This window comes from Camarhynchus parvulus, chromosome 6 (assembly GCF_901933205.1).
Source record: "Camarhynchus parvulus chromosome 6, STF_HiC, whole genome shotgun sequence".
NCBI lineage: Eukaryota > Metazoa > Chordata > Aves > Passeriformes > Thraupidae > Camarhynchus > Camarhynchus parvulus.
Genome location: NC_044576.1, coordinates 30,299,671 through 30,314,713, shown reverse-complemented (window position 1 = coordinate 30,314,713; position 15,043 = coordinate 30,299,671). Strand labels below are relative to the sequence as shown.

The window sequence follows — 15,043 nt, the reverse complement described above, 5'->3', positions numbered from 1 at the left end:
TTTTTAAAAAATCGAACTCAGTTCTCCCTAGTGCTAGGACCGCAAATACACACTGTCATAAAATTTAATGCCTTTAAGAGCAAAGTAACTCATGCTAAAGAGATGAAAATGTAATAAATAACATAAATAGGATCTGATTTCAGGTGAGGACTGATTTTTTGATTAATATATACTCATCTGTACTCATTTAAAGAATGAGTAATTTCAACAAATTCATCAATGACTGCAATTATTATTATTTTATGCAACAACAGCAGTTTTGTATCCACTATATATTAAGTCTGATTAGGTTTTCATCTATTACTTTGACTTGTGTTCTGAATATCTTCCCAAAACTGTGTGCAAATTTAGTGCAACATTATGCAAAAAGAAACCCCAGGAAACAAACAAACAAAAAAGTTTTCTGAAACTGGGCAAAATAATTTCAGAATCACTGTGGAAGGAGAAAAAAAAATAGCTGCAGAAGGCAGCAGATGTCTCTGTGAAAAATACAGAAATAGAAAGTAAACAGTTAAAGGAAAGAGACTGTAAAAAAAGAAATAACTTTTTTTTATCTTCCCAAAGAGCTCAACTGCTAATTAAATTTTTATGCCAAGACTCATAAGAGAACAATTCTCTTCTTTTTTGAAGCATCACCAATGGGTGAGTGGATATGAGATTCCACTAGCTTGAAGGCAATTCCCTTTGTACTCCATTAAACAATCATGAGGACACACTGGCTTCTAAGCTGCCTGACACTTGGATTTATGTTCCTTTGTCACAACCAAAAGTGCAGTCTATCACTATTCAAAAGTCAGCTCAAGCTTGTTTTAAGGACTAGATGTGATGAGAAATGAGTGTAGGCCTTGGACAGAGAAAACTGGTTTTGATCCTTTTGTGTTGTGGCCCAAAGTACAACCTCAGCCGTGGAAGTGTCCCCTGGTGGGCCAAAAAGCTTCCTTTGTTTTAGCACAGAAAAATTTAGTCTTAGCTTTTTAGCCTTTTTTCTTCCTTTTTACATATTCACCCAACATTTTTAACAGCTTAGCAAGCAAGATTTCAAACACTTCAGCCTGATGACATGTCTTTAAGGCATAAAAGCATTTCCATTAACTTCAGAGCCTTTAACTGTGACTTTCAAAGCAACCCAAGGGAAAGAGGAGCCCAAACTCCATTAAAAATATCAATGAGCAACAGGTGCCCCAGTCCCTGGGGTTGCTTTGGCCATGCCAGCACTGCTGCTTACAGCTCCACACTGAGTAAAAATGCTGCTCTTTTCCAGGTCTTCGAGGTACAATAACTTCATTTCCATTTCACAGCGTGCAGCCCTTTAGGATCATTTCATGCCAGCACCACATCACAGCCAGAGCCAGGTAACAGCTCACTAAAAGCAGTTTTCTGATGTTATGGACTAATAACTTGTGGTTATCTTTTTATGAAACCATTCCCTGATAGTGAAGGAATCAAACAGAGCATAAATATCTTCACAAAGGTTTTGACCTGAGTTTCCACAGTGGTTTTCATCCCCCATAAGCAGCAGCAGGATATTGTGTGGCACCTCACCTTACCGTTTCCACCACTGCCTGGCCCTCAGCTGCATGAATCACAGCAAAGCTTAAATTTCTGCCTGGTCCTGAGCATCAGCTAAAGAGGGGTTGGTTGGTTGGCAGGAGAAGGGGGAAATTGGGGGTTTTGCCTTTTACTTTTTGTCTCACAGACAAATCTTGTCCCAAACACCAAGTGACAATAACTGAGAGGACAGAGCAGTAGACTTGGGATGGCAAAGCACCAGGAGAGAATGAACAGGATCTTGGGATTGTGACACCCAGACACTCATGAATGCCCCTCCTCTTTTCTAAGCTCCATCTGTTGATAACCAGATTTTATCCTCAAATGGCTCTGTCTGCATGTCCCCACTGGGGCAACCAACAAAAAGATAGAAGATGTTAATCAACTTCTCTTATAAATCACCTCTGGGGGTTTCTGGGGAATAAATTTGGCTCTGACGACCATTCCCTGCCTGCAGAATTCTGCATGAGCAAACACTGCTGCCTCTCCCAAAAACACAGGTTAGTTGAGACTCTTGGAACTCCATTTTGCATGTTTCTACATGGATATTTTCTCTAGTATTCCCCAAGCTGGGTCTCACAGCTAGTAGTAAAAGCTTGCCTGGTGTGCCTGCCATGTTAAATTGTGCAATCAGCTGTTCTGCAAAGTTGAGAGTGGTGTCAGTGGTGCTGAAGTTGGTAATAGTTGACCTAATTACAGAGGATGTGCACAATTTATAACTCAGGATTTGCTTTAGGGGCTTCCCACTAGTGATCTAGGCTGAGAGAGAGCCCAGAGTTTGCATCAGCATTGTACACTGTTCACTCACCTTGGCTCACATTTGAATTCAAGACTTCAATTTTCCCTTTCTGAAACACCCTAATAGTGGGGAAAGCATTCATGTCATGTTACTTGATGTACCTGGAGAGAATAACTGATTCTCAAGCCATGAGAAAACCCAGGTTTTTTTACTGCCTACAAATAATGTTATGGAAAAAAAATACCATAACCTCTTAGAGGTTATTTTACAAATTCCTGCAAAAACAGACAAAATATGAAAAGCTTGAAAAGTTCTGTGGCTGGCATGTAAAATTAACAAAACTGAAGGAGAGGGGATAGTGATGAGGGGAGATAAGAAGCAAAGCCTGTGGTTTATCACCATGATTCTGCTCTCCAAGGAGCTGGAGCAATTCAGACTCTGAAATGCTGCTGCCTGTGTGTATCAGCCTGATGAGATAGCTTTGTGTCAGCTCAGAGGTTAGCACACGCAAAGACATCTGAGCCATTTAATATCTAAAGTAATTTGGGAAATCCACAGCTCCTCAGCCATCAAGAAGGGTTACAATATACCTGGCCAAGACTCAATTATGAATGATGAGCAAGGGAGAAGCTGGCATGAATTAAAAATATAACTTCAATAAAGTTAAGGCACAGCACTGGGTGTCAAGAGATTTGATGTTTCTTGATATGATTTTACAAACCAAGGTTGGGCAAACCATTCCAGTGTCAGTACCAAAGCAACTCTAAATTCTGCTTGTTTGTTTATTAATTGGACTTTATTAACTACACATGCCAAGTATGCATTGCTGACAAACGCCCAGCAACTTCTCCAGACAAACCAAAAGGAAAGAGTTAATTTAAATATATATTATAATTTTAAATATATATCCTAATTTATATTGCAATAGGTACTGAATGCAAGAGGTGTTCCCATCAGAACAGACCTTATGTTTTATTGGCTCCTCACAGACTTTCGTGGAAATGTGTTACTGTAAATATCATTTTTAACTGCACTAAAACCAATTAATTGCTGTACACTCACGCTGACACAGAAGCACCAGTATCAATAAATTATCCCTTTCTGAAAGCTAGAAACTTTTTATTTCCCAGTACAATGTCATGTAGTATTTACACCTGATTAACAATTTGTTTTTTCTGATTAACAATTTGAAACCCCCATATAGAGCTTTATTGGGACTGATAAAGACAAAGGGCACAGACAATATTTTTGGGGTTATTATTTAATGTCACTGGCAAATAGAGGATTGGTTCTGGAGGGTAGCTTTAGCTTCAGATGAATCAGAATGACTTGATGGAAAATATTTCTGAATACTTTAAATTAGCTAGCAATTTCAGTGTGACATTTAATTAGCACATATGCCTCCATTAGCCCTTCAGATATACAAGAAATCATTTTGATTAAGAAAAGATGGAAAATAAATTCTGATGTGGTTTTAAAACACACACATATTACCACAGCTGCCATATTTCCCTGAAGTTCTAAAAAAGGAAGTTTCCAGTATTTTCCTTCAGCCTTACTGATAGGTTTCCCAGATTTGCCTGACATATCCACTGATTTTACAGATTTATATCAGGGTAGAACTTCTTCCAAAGATGAATGGCCTCTCCTCCTTGCAGCCAACACTGCACTCAGCAAGGAGGCAACAGCTGTGGAGCCTGGGCTCACTTAAAAGCTCAGATCTCAAACTAAAAACAATGCAGGCTCACAACAGGAGTCCTGCAGCTTATGAAATCACATATAAATGAGATACACTCTTAGAATACATAATATGAAAGAGTAAACCAACAATATTTTCACAATGCTGAAAAAGAAAGAACAACCTGGAGAGGAGTTTTAGAACCTAATGTTAGGTTTTTTGCACTTCAATTATATTATCCCTATTTTCTCAGCCCCTGGCATTTGAATTCTCTCTAAGTAAAAAATTTCCACCCTGTGACACAGAGGAAAGGGAAAGGATTATCTGAGCACACATGAACAGCACAACAACAAGAGGTTAACATAGCTAAGAAGTTGTTCTTGTGCACCTGGAAGATTCCAAAAACTTCCAGTCCATGCATTCTCCTTAGGGGCTGAGCCTTTGATAGCAAGTGGAGCTAAAAATCACTGAGCATCATTATTGTGAATCTAGGAAACTCCCATTCCATGGGAATAAAATGGGTTTCCAGGCCTTAAAGTACTTAATTAGCTTCAATACAGCATTTTCAGCATCATATCTTCCTCACAGAAGTGGGATATTTAGAAGTGGAAGGAACAAAGAGGGAACAGTTGGGCATGCAGCACTGCAGCTTTGATCAGAAGAGCAGGAGACAGGAGTGACTATAAAGAGCCATGAAAAAAAAAACTACTGCAAAATGAGTCTAAGTCATATATTTTGACTTGTTTTTAATTTTTACAATTTTCCTCAACCTAATATTGAAAGTGATCTCTTGTATTTGCAAGGTGCCCCATGGCACGAAGGAGTGATAAATCTGACTCCATTTTCTCAGAAGGCTAATTTATTATTTTATGATACTATATTATATTAAAGAATACTGTATTAAACTATACTAAAGAACAGAGAAAGGATTCTTACAGAAGGCTAAAAGATAAAAAAGAAAAACTCATGACTCTTTCCAGAGCCTTGACACAGCTTAACCCTAAATGGTCATTAAGTCAAAACAATTCACATGAAACCAATGAAACAATCACCTGCTGGATAAACAATCTCCAAACCACATTCCAAAGCAGCAAAACACAGGAGAAGCAAACGAGATAATTATTGTTTTCCTTTTTCTCTGAGGCTTCTCAGCTTCCCAGGAGAAGAATCCTGGGCAAGGGGATTTTTCCAGAAAATATGACAGTGACAATAATCTTTGCAGCTTTGCTTTCTGGTCAGCAGAGTATAAAATAAACCATTCTGAAACAAAACCAACTTTGTTTTGGCATTTAGCTGCTCCTGGGGTGAAAGAGCCATTCAGCCCTTGTGATCCCTGCTCACATGGAGCAGTGCTGCCCTTGGAAAACAAGGCAAGGAGGTCAGAGCTGCTGCTTGTTGTGTCAAGGTGCAACTCTTCAGGCCATCCAGAAATGTACCAGAAATAATCAACAGTGGTAGTTTTAAATAGAAATAACCAATTTAAATTTAAATAGAAATAAGCAATATCAGCCAAGTGAAAACTATTGGCTCCTGCGTTCATTGCATTATCTCTTTATTTATTAAAGAAAATTATTTATGGTATTAGTTGTTGCCTCTATCCTCTGTTTTTATAAATATACCCTATGATACAAGATATTTCACAAAAGCCATTTTAATGTGTGTTTGGGGAGGAGAAAGTAGAGGAAAACAAAATAATGAGTTTTGCAGCCATTAGAAGTGTCAAAGCTGGCAGCTGTACATCATCCTAAAGTGAAAAACAGAATTCATATCACAGGCTTAAATTAACTAAGTACATGCCTGAATAATGAACCCAAACACACTGTAGACAGTCAAAATTTTCTTCTTGATGTTTTTAATGCTTATTTTGATTACATCTCAAACGGTTTTCAGTCAAACTCTCCACAGTTCCCTGCACAACTACACAGCTTCACAGCAAATTGATGGAGATGAGTCTGGTAAAGTTTCTTTTCTTTCCTTTTTTTTTAATGTCTGCATGTCACATACTATTGATTATGCTTGGGCCCAAAGTGAAAGCTAGGGTAAACTCACAACCATGCTGAGTTTCTCTCTCTGAGAAAAGCTACTCCTCTCAGTCATCTCATCTCTGCCTCTCCCTCACTCCTCCTCCTAATGATAATGCAGCACTCAGGCATCCCCTGTTCAGTACCATCAATAATTCTGCCATCTATTTCCAAGTACTGGCTTTTCGAAATCACTGACAGATTGGGAGACCATAAAGATCTTGATTTACAGTGCCAGATACGAGTACATTTTCAGCAGTAAGACTATAATTTTCATTAAATTCTTTCCCATAAGAACCACAGTTGTGCCCTACCTTGACTGTGCTTAGATCAAAGTATAAGAATCAATTTATTAAAGAAAAATTTTCCCCCCAGGAACCCTATCAGTAGCATTCTCCCTAGAAAACACCCTCAATCAGGCTAGAAGCAAATAAACACGAAGCGCCCAAGCCTGTGAGTAAATAGGATTCAACAACAAGATTCAACAAGAGACACAAAGTCTCCATTTACTCCTCAAAAAATCTGGAGCAGATGCTTTGGCATTTACAATAAGATCCTCTTTTAGCATGTATTCAGCTGTGAGTTTAGCCATGGAGATCAACTGTAAATCCCATCCTATTAGCAGGACAATTAGAATTCCTGCCATTAAATCCCCTTCCCTCTTCCCATCCTTTCACTCCGTCTTTCCCCCAGACTCAGGGAAGACAAATGAAATAATTCAGCTCCACAATCTAGAAGTATGGATACAACAGTCTGTAAAAAATATCTGTATTTTGCTCAGACCAGGGTCTGCACAGAAAGACAGGTAGGTACAATTTCTCCTGAATAACTGTTATCAAAGTCAGTAAAATCCTACTCTACTCCAATAAATAAAACACAGAGCAATGGAATCAGAAGACTCAGCTGGCTGAAACACCAAGCAGCTGAACAGCAGGATGGCTCTGAGTGGATGCTGCTTCATCACTCCCCTCCTCAGCTGGATGGGGGAGAGAAAATTCACTGAAAGACACCTGGGTCAGAGTGAGAACAGGCAGAGATCCCTCAGCAGCTACTGTCATGGGAAAAACAGACTTGACTGAAAGAAACTAGTCTAATCACAGCAAGAAAATGAGAAAATAATACCCAAGCCTTAAAACAGCTTCCCACCCTTCTCCCCATGCTTAATGTGGAATTTTTTCTCCCTCTTCCCTGCAGTGGTAGAGGGGATGGGGAATGCAGACTGAGATCAGATCATCACAGCCACCCCTGCAGCCCCCTGCCACCAAAACCTGGTCATAAAACCCAAAACAGCCCCAAGTTGCCTGTGAGCTCCCTGGTAATTCACACACAGGGCAGGCACACTCTCATTTTGTTCTGTGCCTCCTATGACACCAGGTATTACTGGTATTTAGGGCCTTTTGTTTTCACAGTAACCTGTCCAGGACACAGAGCAGAGTTAAAATTCAGCTTCCTTTGTGGTATAGCAGGGAGGTACAGGAGCTCCATTCCAGCTCTCCCATCCCTTCAAAGGTGTGGCTGACTCTGCTGAGCACTGGAACAAGTCTGCTGCTCAATATACAACCTCTGATAGGTGCTCTCAGGTCCCAAACAGCAGAAAAGCTCTTTTCTACAGCAGGTCTTGCCCTTTCCTCTTCATTAACCCTACTCAGTGTATTAGACTTCAACCTGCAGCACAAAACAAATCTTTCCCTCACTTTAATCACATGTAAATTACAGTTTACAACGATGCACCTGTTTTAAAGCAGGTTAGCAAGCATATTGATGTTTTCATTTCCTATTGTCATTACCGTTTGTGAAACTAACACTGAAAAAGCGCCAAGACTGTTCAATGTGTTTGGCTACCTCATGACAAAGAATTTATCAATTAACTGAAGGATAAGGGTGAGAAAAAGAAGGATTGCCCTTGTTTTCTTGATGAGACATTAGGCTGTACAGAAATTAAGTCCAAGACTGAGGATCAGAAGCCAAAGATCAGGTTCCAAACAAAGTCAGAATTACGGGACAAAGTTGAGAACAGAGGGCACAAAACCAGTAAGAAGTGGACAAATACCTACTTTGAAACATTCGCTAGAGAGCCAAGGCTTAACGGGGGCTTTGAATTCTTGGTCCAACTGATTGGTGTAAATTCACAGCATTTGAGTCAGAATAAGAAAATAAACCCTAATGTCTCATTCTGGTGATTTCTTCTCAATACCATCTTGCTTTTGCCACCTACAGTCACAATTTTCAGCTCAGTCTATCCTCCAAAACTCCCATGCACAGGAGAGATAAAAGGCAAACCCAGTCTGGGAGAAGAGCAGTGCAGAAGCGCAGCACTGTAGAATTTCCTCGGGTAATTGATTTTCTGTCTGTGTTAACAAGACAATACACAGTATCATTTATAAAGGCAACACATGCAGGATATCCAGAAGACAACATCCCCTGACAAAGAAAGCTACTTGAAAGAGCTTTGCACACCAAATTATTTCATGCATATTCATAGCTTGATTAAAATATTAATACTGCAAACTTGTAAGAAACACAACAGGCGCAGAAACAGCTTTTATTTACTTACACCAGAAACTGAACATGACACACACACAAAGGATGTCAGCATTACTCAGTGCTGGAAACTCACACATGTGCAATATATATCTGTATATTAGCCTGCAGATAAACATTTATTCCCAAGGGAGGCTGCTAATGAGACTCTGCTGTGGGGAAGATATCCAATTACTCCAAATGACATTTATATTTTAATCACATCACATGCACTGAAGAGCTTGAGGTTTGATGGAGCAATCCTTGAAAGACTTTGCCTTTTTAATCAATTAGCTCTCTAAACATCAGTGACGTGCTGTTGACAAGTCCTTGGGTTAAATATACAACAACACACACAAATCCTCTCTCCCTGCCAGGAGGAAACAGTGTGGTCTTCTAAAACTTCTGAAACAAGTGCAAAAAGTTTTCCTCCTAGAAAACACCTAAAACAGAACACTAAGAAATAAAGACACCCCTCAGGCTCGCTCTGAGCTACCACTCAGTGAATTCATTTTAGGACAGATGAAAAACTTTGTTTTAAGGGCAACATTCCTGTGTAAAACTATCAGACTTGCTCACAAATCCTTTTATAATTGGCTTATCTGAATAAAACCAAGTCAGGCAAAACAATTTGCTTTCTTCAAGCAACCTGTAAGTGACAAATGCCACTGCACACATGGAGATGTAAGTTTGGTCATTTTTAACATGTTTTAGCATTAATCAGGCATTTTAAGATGCTCCAAGTCATAGAAATAAGTACAAAAATGAAGAAAAACACAGCTGCAAGACACTAATTCAATCATTCTTCAAATTAGCATTGGATTTTTCCTGTAAACAGTATATCCTCATGGCTGGTACATTAAACAACAGGCCACTTCTACTTCTGAGGGTTTACATGAACACCTCACTCTAAAAATAAAACTCAGTTCTGTACTCACAAATATTCCTTAATAAGTAAAAACCTAAACAAAAATATGAAGTGGGAATTGATCAAAGTCAAGATTTGATTGGAAAATATTTGAAACTTCATAAAGTACGAGTCAAATTATAGCATGAGAATTTTCTTCACCTTGGAATTAACAAACCACCCATGTTCCATCAGATCAGGTCAGCCCAATCAAAAGGTTCAAGGATAAATACTTTGAAAGCTAAAAATTAATTTGATAATTAAGAAACTGGGATAAACTGTGGAGCAAAACAGAAATATCACTATCCTTGCAGTTGGTAATTGCAGTCTGAGAGCTATTTTGCTGAAGGTACTCAAAGAATACCTATTTAACTTTGCAGTAAAGTTTGTATTTAGGTATATTTTTTTTTACTGCAATCACTTGTTTTTGGGTTTTGACTCTTTGTTGTTTGGAGTATGGGTTTGTTGTCTTTTTTGGTTTTTTAACTCCTGCTTCTCAATTTCAGGCAGACAGAGTCTTTCTAATAATTCTCTTCTAACTAATCCCTCCTTCAATACCACTAAATCCTGAGGGCTAAAATGCCCTTTAGCACAGATCTCTGCAAAGGCAGAGAAGCTTGAGTTGCTAAATTTCAATACTTAATCTGGTCTTTAATTGCTAAATGAGCTCTCAGCAATTGCCAAGAACACAACACCTAGAACTGAGGCAGTTGTTATCATTATCCTCCCTAAATGGCTGCTGAATTCAACCAAATCAATACTCAACTACCAAAAATGTGCATTGCTTCTAAGGGTGCCCATCTGCAGGATAGAAGAGATCTTATATAACAAGTACAGGTTTCTGCCTTTGATGGAATGACTGACGTTGATAATTATGGCAACTGGAGGGAAAAAAAATGCCAGTCTTAAACATAGAAAACATGGTTGTTCTTGATCTAAAATAACATTCAAATTGGCAATACATTCAATTTCAGCAATCATCAACAGAAGTTTTCACACCTCCATTTTTATGAAATGACATTTATTACCAAGCAAAGCTCCAGAGTGGAATGTGCACCTTTTTCTTGTGCATTCTGTGGTACAAAACATGCCAGTCTATTGCTTTGAGTGACACGAGCAGTTAGGTTGAAGCCCAAAGACATCTGGGAGGCACAGATGGTTCAGAACTCTCAAATAGCTGTGGAACCATTTCCTTCAAGGTCAGGAGGCTTCTGACACTGCAAGGGCTGGTAATGGCACAAAGCCATCAAGACCTTTTCAGAAAGAGCTCCAGCTCTTCTGTCCAGTTCCTCATTTCCTGGCACTCAGCACAGAGATGAGCTCAGACCCAGCCCCAGCTCATTTCTGCTAATGGCACTCCTCTCCCAGGGAGGTGGAACCTGCACAGCCTTTCCATTCCTAGAAATCTCTTCTGCAGCAGAGCTCAAGTTGCTGCTGCCCGGATTCCAGTCCCAGGGTTTCCAATTCCATCAGTGAATGTTCACTCCTGAAAAGACATTCCACTGAACTCAATGCTCCGTAAAAACCTTTGCACTGGCTGTCTGTAAAACCACAGGAAGCAGAGTGTTTAAACCTCTGCAACAGAAAAGTTTCAAAATGTAATTGCCACTTTAGAAAACTGAGAGAGCTACTGAATATTATTGCAATAGCAAAAGATGACTTCTGTGTCAATATTATCTGAACAGGAAAGGTCTTTTCTTTTGGTCTACCTAGAGATTGTATTCTTGCAACCATTACCAGCAAATAAAGTGCAGTTCTTCATGAAACTAAACGCTGACCTGAATTTGGAACACTACTGTGCCCATCACTTTCAGATGTCAATGAAAGCTCTGAATGACCTATTGAAATACCAGAATTATTCCCCAGAATCCCAGTGAGGCAGGAGCTGAGCTGTGTGAAAATATGAGAAATTCTTCCATAGGCATTTGCCATTAGGGTGACTCTACCAAGAGCTTTTCTGTTAGCTACCCCTCCTCAGAGGATTTAAGAACCAAGGCAAAAAGAGTGGTGAAAATCATGGAATCTTTTAGAGAGGAAATAAAGACACAAGAGAAGCACAACTAAGAAATGACTGATAATGATGGCTCATGATTTCCATACCATAGTAATAAGCTACGTGAAGAGATCTCCTACAGGGGTGGTGCAGGTGATGAATTACACACACAATCATAAAGAATTGAAAGGTTCTGATGTAGCATCAGCCTCTGAGGTCTTTGCTCACCCTCTAACTCCACGTATTCCAGAAAGGAGTTCTGTTGACAGGAACATGTCTACTTTCAAAGTGAGATGCAACTGAACTGACAGATATCAAAGGCACCTCGCAGGGTTTTGTTGCAAATCAAAAGATTTGCATCAATATTCAAGAGAAATGAGCACCAAGGAAAAAAAATCAAACGCCAGTAAATTGGACAAGTTATTAATTAACCATGAGAGGTTCAGAAAGGACTCATCAAAGCATTCAGTGTCACCGGGTCTAACTCAATATCACAGCTTAACAGATGTCCTACACTGCCTGCACCTGTGACCAGCAGCATCCATCCTCAGGAAAACAAACGAGCAAACATCAGAATCTGATCCCGGTTCTGTGATGCTCCTGAGAGATCACAAAGACTGAGAATACTCATCTTTAAACATTAAGCAATGGAAATGCAAACTCATATAGAGTGGAACTTTTCCTTATTAAAATGCCTGCAGAACACAAACTCCATGAAAGAAACGGGCTGAAATACACAAAGCAAAAGCATGCATAACTGCTTTCTCCTAAAAAAAAGGCTAAGGGAAAGAATGGTCCTGCAGCGACAGCTGCACATCCTTCAATAACCAGATTTTCATGACTTTCCTCCCTGCCCAACAGAGTGCGGAGAAGCTTCCCAAACCCTTTCTCACACGTTCCACCTCCCGCTCAGCCCGCGGTCCCTGCTCAGCCCCAGCCCCGGCGCTGCAGCCCCGGCGCTCCCGCTGCTGCCAGACCCAGCCGTGGGAGCGCATCCACAGCCCCGCCAGGTGAGACTTTACCCCACAGACTGCAACCAACCCACCAGCACCTCTGAGGCTGCATGGTTTTGGCCGGGCACTTTTTGCACACTTCTCCCACAAACGGCAGCTTCTCCAAGAAAAATTCCACTCGGCAAAACGCCGCGGCTGGGAGAGTTCCTTCAAAGAAATATTCCACCCACGAGCATCCCAGAGAGGGCACCGGCGGCAGCTCGGGCATCCCGAGGGATGGCCGGAGCCCAGCGGGCGAGCCCCGCACCTCCATCCCGCCCTGCCCGCGGCACCCGGCCGTCAGCCGGCCCCGGAGCAAAGTTGCCGCGGTGCCGCCGCCCGCCGCTACTCACACGAAGACCCCGAAGAGCAGCACCCGTATGCCGATCTCGATCGCCAGCTCCCGCATGGTGGGGCCGGCGCTCCGCAGCCCCCTCCGCCGCCTCTCACGCCCGGGGGCAGCGGGGCCGCCCGAGGCCGCCGGTCCCGGAGCGCCGGGGCCCCGCGCAGAGCCCGGCCGGGCGCGGCCCCGGCCCCGCCATCCCGCGGCCTCCGCGCTGTGAGGGGCGCGGCGCTGGCGCGGCGGAGCCCAGCGCCGGGGGAGGGTCCCGGTGACGGTGCCGGTGACTAACGCGGTGTCCCCGCTCGGGGGAGGGTCCCGGTGACTAACGCGGTGTCCCCGCTCGGGGGAGGGTCCCGGGGATCCTGGGGATTTCCCCTGCCCGCCTCCCCGCCCGCCCCCGCGGCGCTGCCGAGCGGAGCCGCCGCCGGAGCCGAGCCCGGTCCGTCCCGCCCGCCCGTCGGGGCCGCCCTGCGCCACCGCCGGCACCGGGATGCTGTCCCCGCCTAGCGCGGGGAAGGGGCGCGGTGAGAGCGGTTTTTCTGCCCCTTTTAGCGCAGAGCTCCCCATCCTTCCCTGGAGGGCCATAGACCCATCGGTGCGAGGGGCTGACATCCCAGGGCACCGCCGCCATACGCTGGGTTGCAGCTCCGGCCGTGGGCTGGCGTTCCGATGCTCATCTCTGGCTCGTAATGTAGCCCCGCGCTTCGAAAAGATGGAGAAGAACAATAATAAATGGGACCGGCGGGAGGGAGCATCGCCTCGCACAGATAATACCGGGTGTTCATAAAAACTGGCATTGCCGGCCCGTTTGCAAAGGACAATCATGCACCACATCACCCGGGCTGAGCTTGGTCCATTCTATGCTTTATCTCTGTATAAAGGACTAACAGTGTTTGAACACTCTCTCCTGGATGTATTTATGTAACAGGCTTTTCACCTGCTCACACAACCGTGCCGTTTTAAACCCCACTCCTCATTGTTAATGCAGATAACCCAGCGTGGCACCCCGGTGTCCCTTGGTCGGACTCTGCATAATGTGTGATAAAGCCTAAAGGTGTCATTAATTCAGTGCCTGCCCTTTCACAGATGAGTTTAGCTAAACATGCAGAGGTTGTAGTTATATGAGACCCCAAATTTCTGGGATGGGAGAAAGGCAGCAACAAAACAACCAATGACTTGGTTTACTCCTGTGATCCCTGCAATCCATCCACCATTCCTCTCAATGGCATTCTCTGAGCTGCCCAAATCCTTCTATTGCCTTAGTCTGCTTTTGCACAGAGTTCTTTTAACTTCCTCCTCCTTAAAGTTCCTAAACGTGGAGAGACTCCTGAACATCTTTAGTGTAAGAGAGTTTCAGCCTTAAGTCATGAAATGCAGCAAACTAATTCACATTTAAATGTATTTAATTATCTGCTTTCTTGGGGCATTTGAAGGGGATGTCCTTCAGGAAAGTGTTCATAGCTATTAACACTGCACACAGCTACAAAACAGCCATCAGGACTGCAGCAGGAATCCAATCCACTTTACTACATGATTATTGCTGGAGAATTAATGCCAGAGAGGCTTTGTTAAACCTGTCTGCCTAATATAGGCACTGTGCATTAAAGGGAAGCTTTGAACTCTGAATTCACTGCTAAGTAGTAAAACTTTTATTGACCATGTTTGTGGAAGAACAGAGACGTCAGATTCTGTGCTAAACTCATCTACAGAGAAGTACACCAGTGCTAGATTTGTTGCAAGGAGTATGACTGAAACCCAGAAAACGCAGATGTGTGACTGGCATTGGAGAGAACTAAAAATGTTACTCAAAAGAGATCTCTCTCCTTTGTACACCTTATTTCATTAATGTTCAGGCAAAGCTCAGTCAACTACCTATAGTCTGGATTTAAAAAAATGTGACACTCTCAGGAAGCAAAGCTAAATCATGAAATCTCCATATTCAACTGGTGGTGGTGGTGGTAAAGGACATGCCACCTTCCTTTGAGGACACTCAGCTGGTTTTCTGTTGTCAAGTACTTGTACTTCCTCTGGTTTGTGGTTTTCAATCCCTCCAGGGACTGAATGTGTGCCTACATTCCTGATAGGTGTGCACAGGAATAATCTTTGTTTATATTAATAGACAGAAATATCCTCATAATTTGTGTGACTGAAGCCAGTCATGAAACAAGGAGTTCTTACAAATGAAACAAGATGCTGCAGAGATCTGCTTGCAGTGTTCTGCCTCTCCAACACGTATCAGCTGATGGTGATTTGTGAAGCATAAATACTTCAGACGGATTTTTATTTTTTTTTTTTTAAACTA

General features: G+C 42.2%; 1 protein-coding gene across 1 annotated transcript in view; it reads right to left on the bottom strand.

Moving 5' to 3' along the window:
* Positions 1-12,899, bottom strand: part of PLPP4 (phospholipid phosphatase 4) — a 45,257-nt gene extending 32,358 nt beyond the window's left edge. The window contains exon 1 of the mRNA XM_030951393.1: positions 12,752-12,899. Within this exon, the coding sequence (XP_030807253.1) occupies positions 12,752-12,807 (56 nt within the window). The 5' untranslated portion in view covers positions 12,808-12,899. The remainder of the gene's footprint in view (positions 1-12,751) is intronic.
* Positions 12,900-15,043: the final 2,144 nt, after the last annotated feature.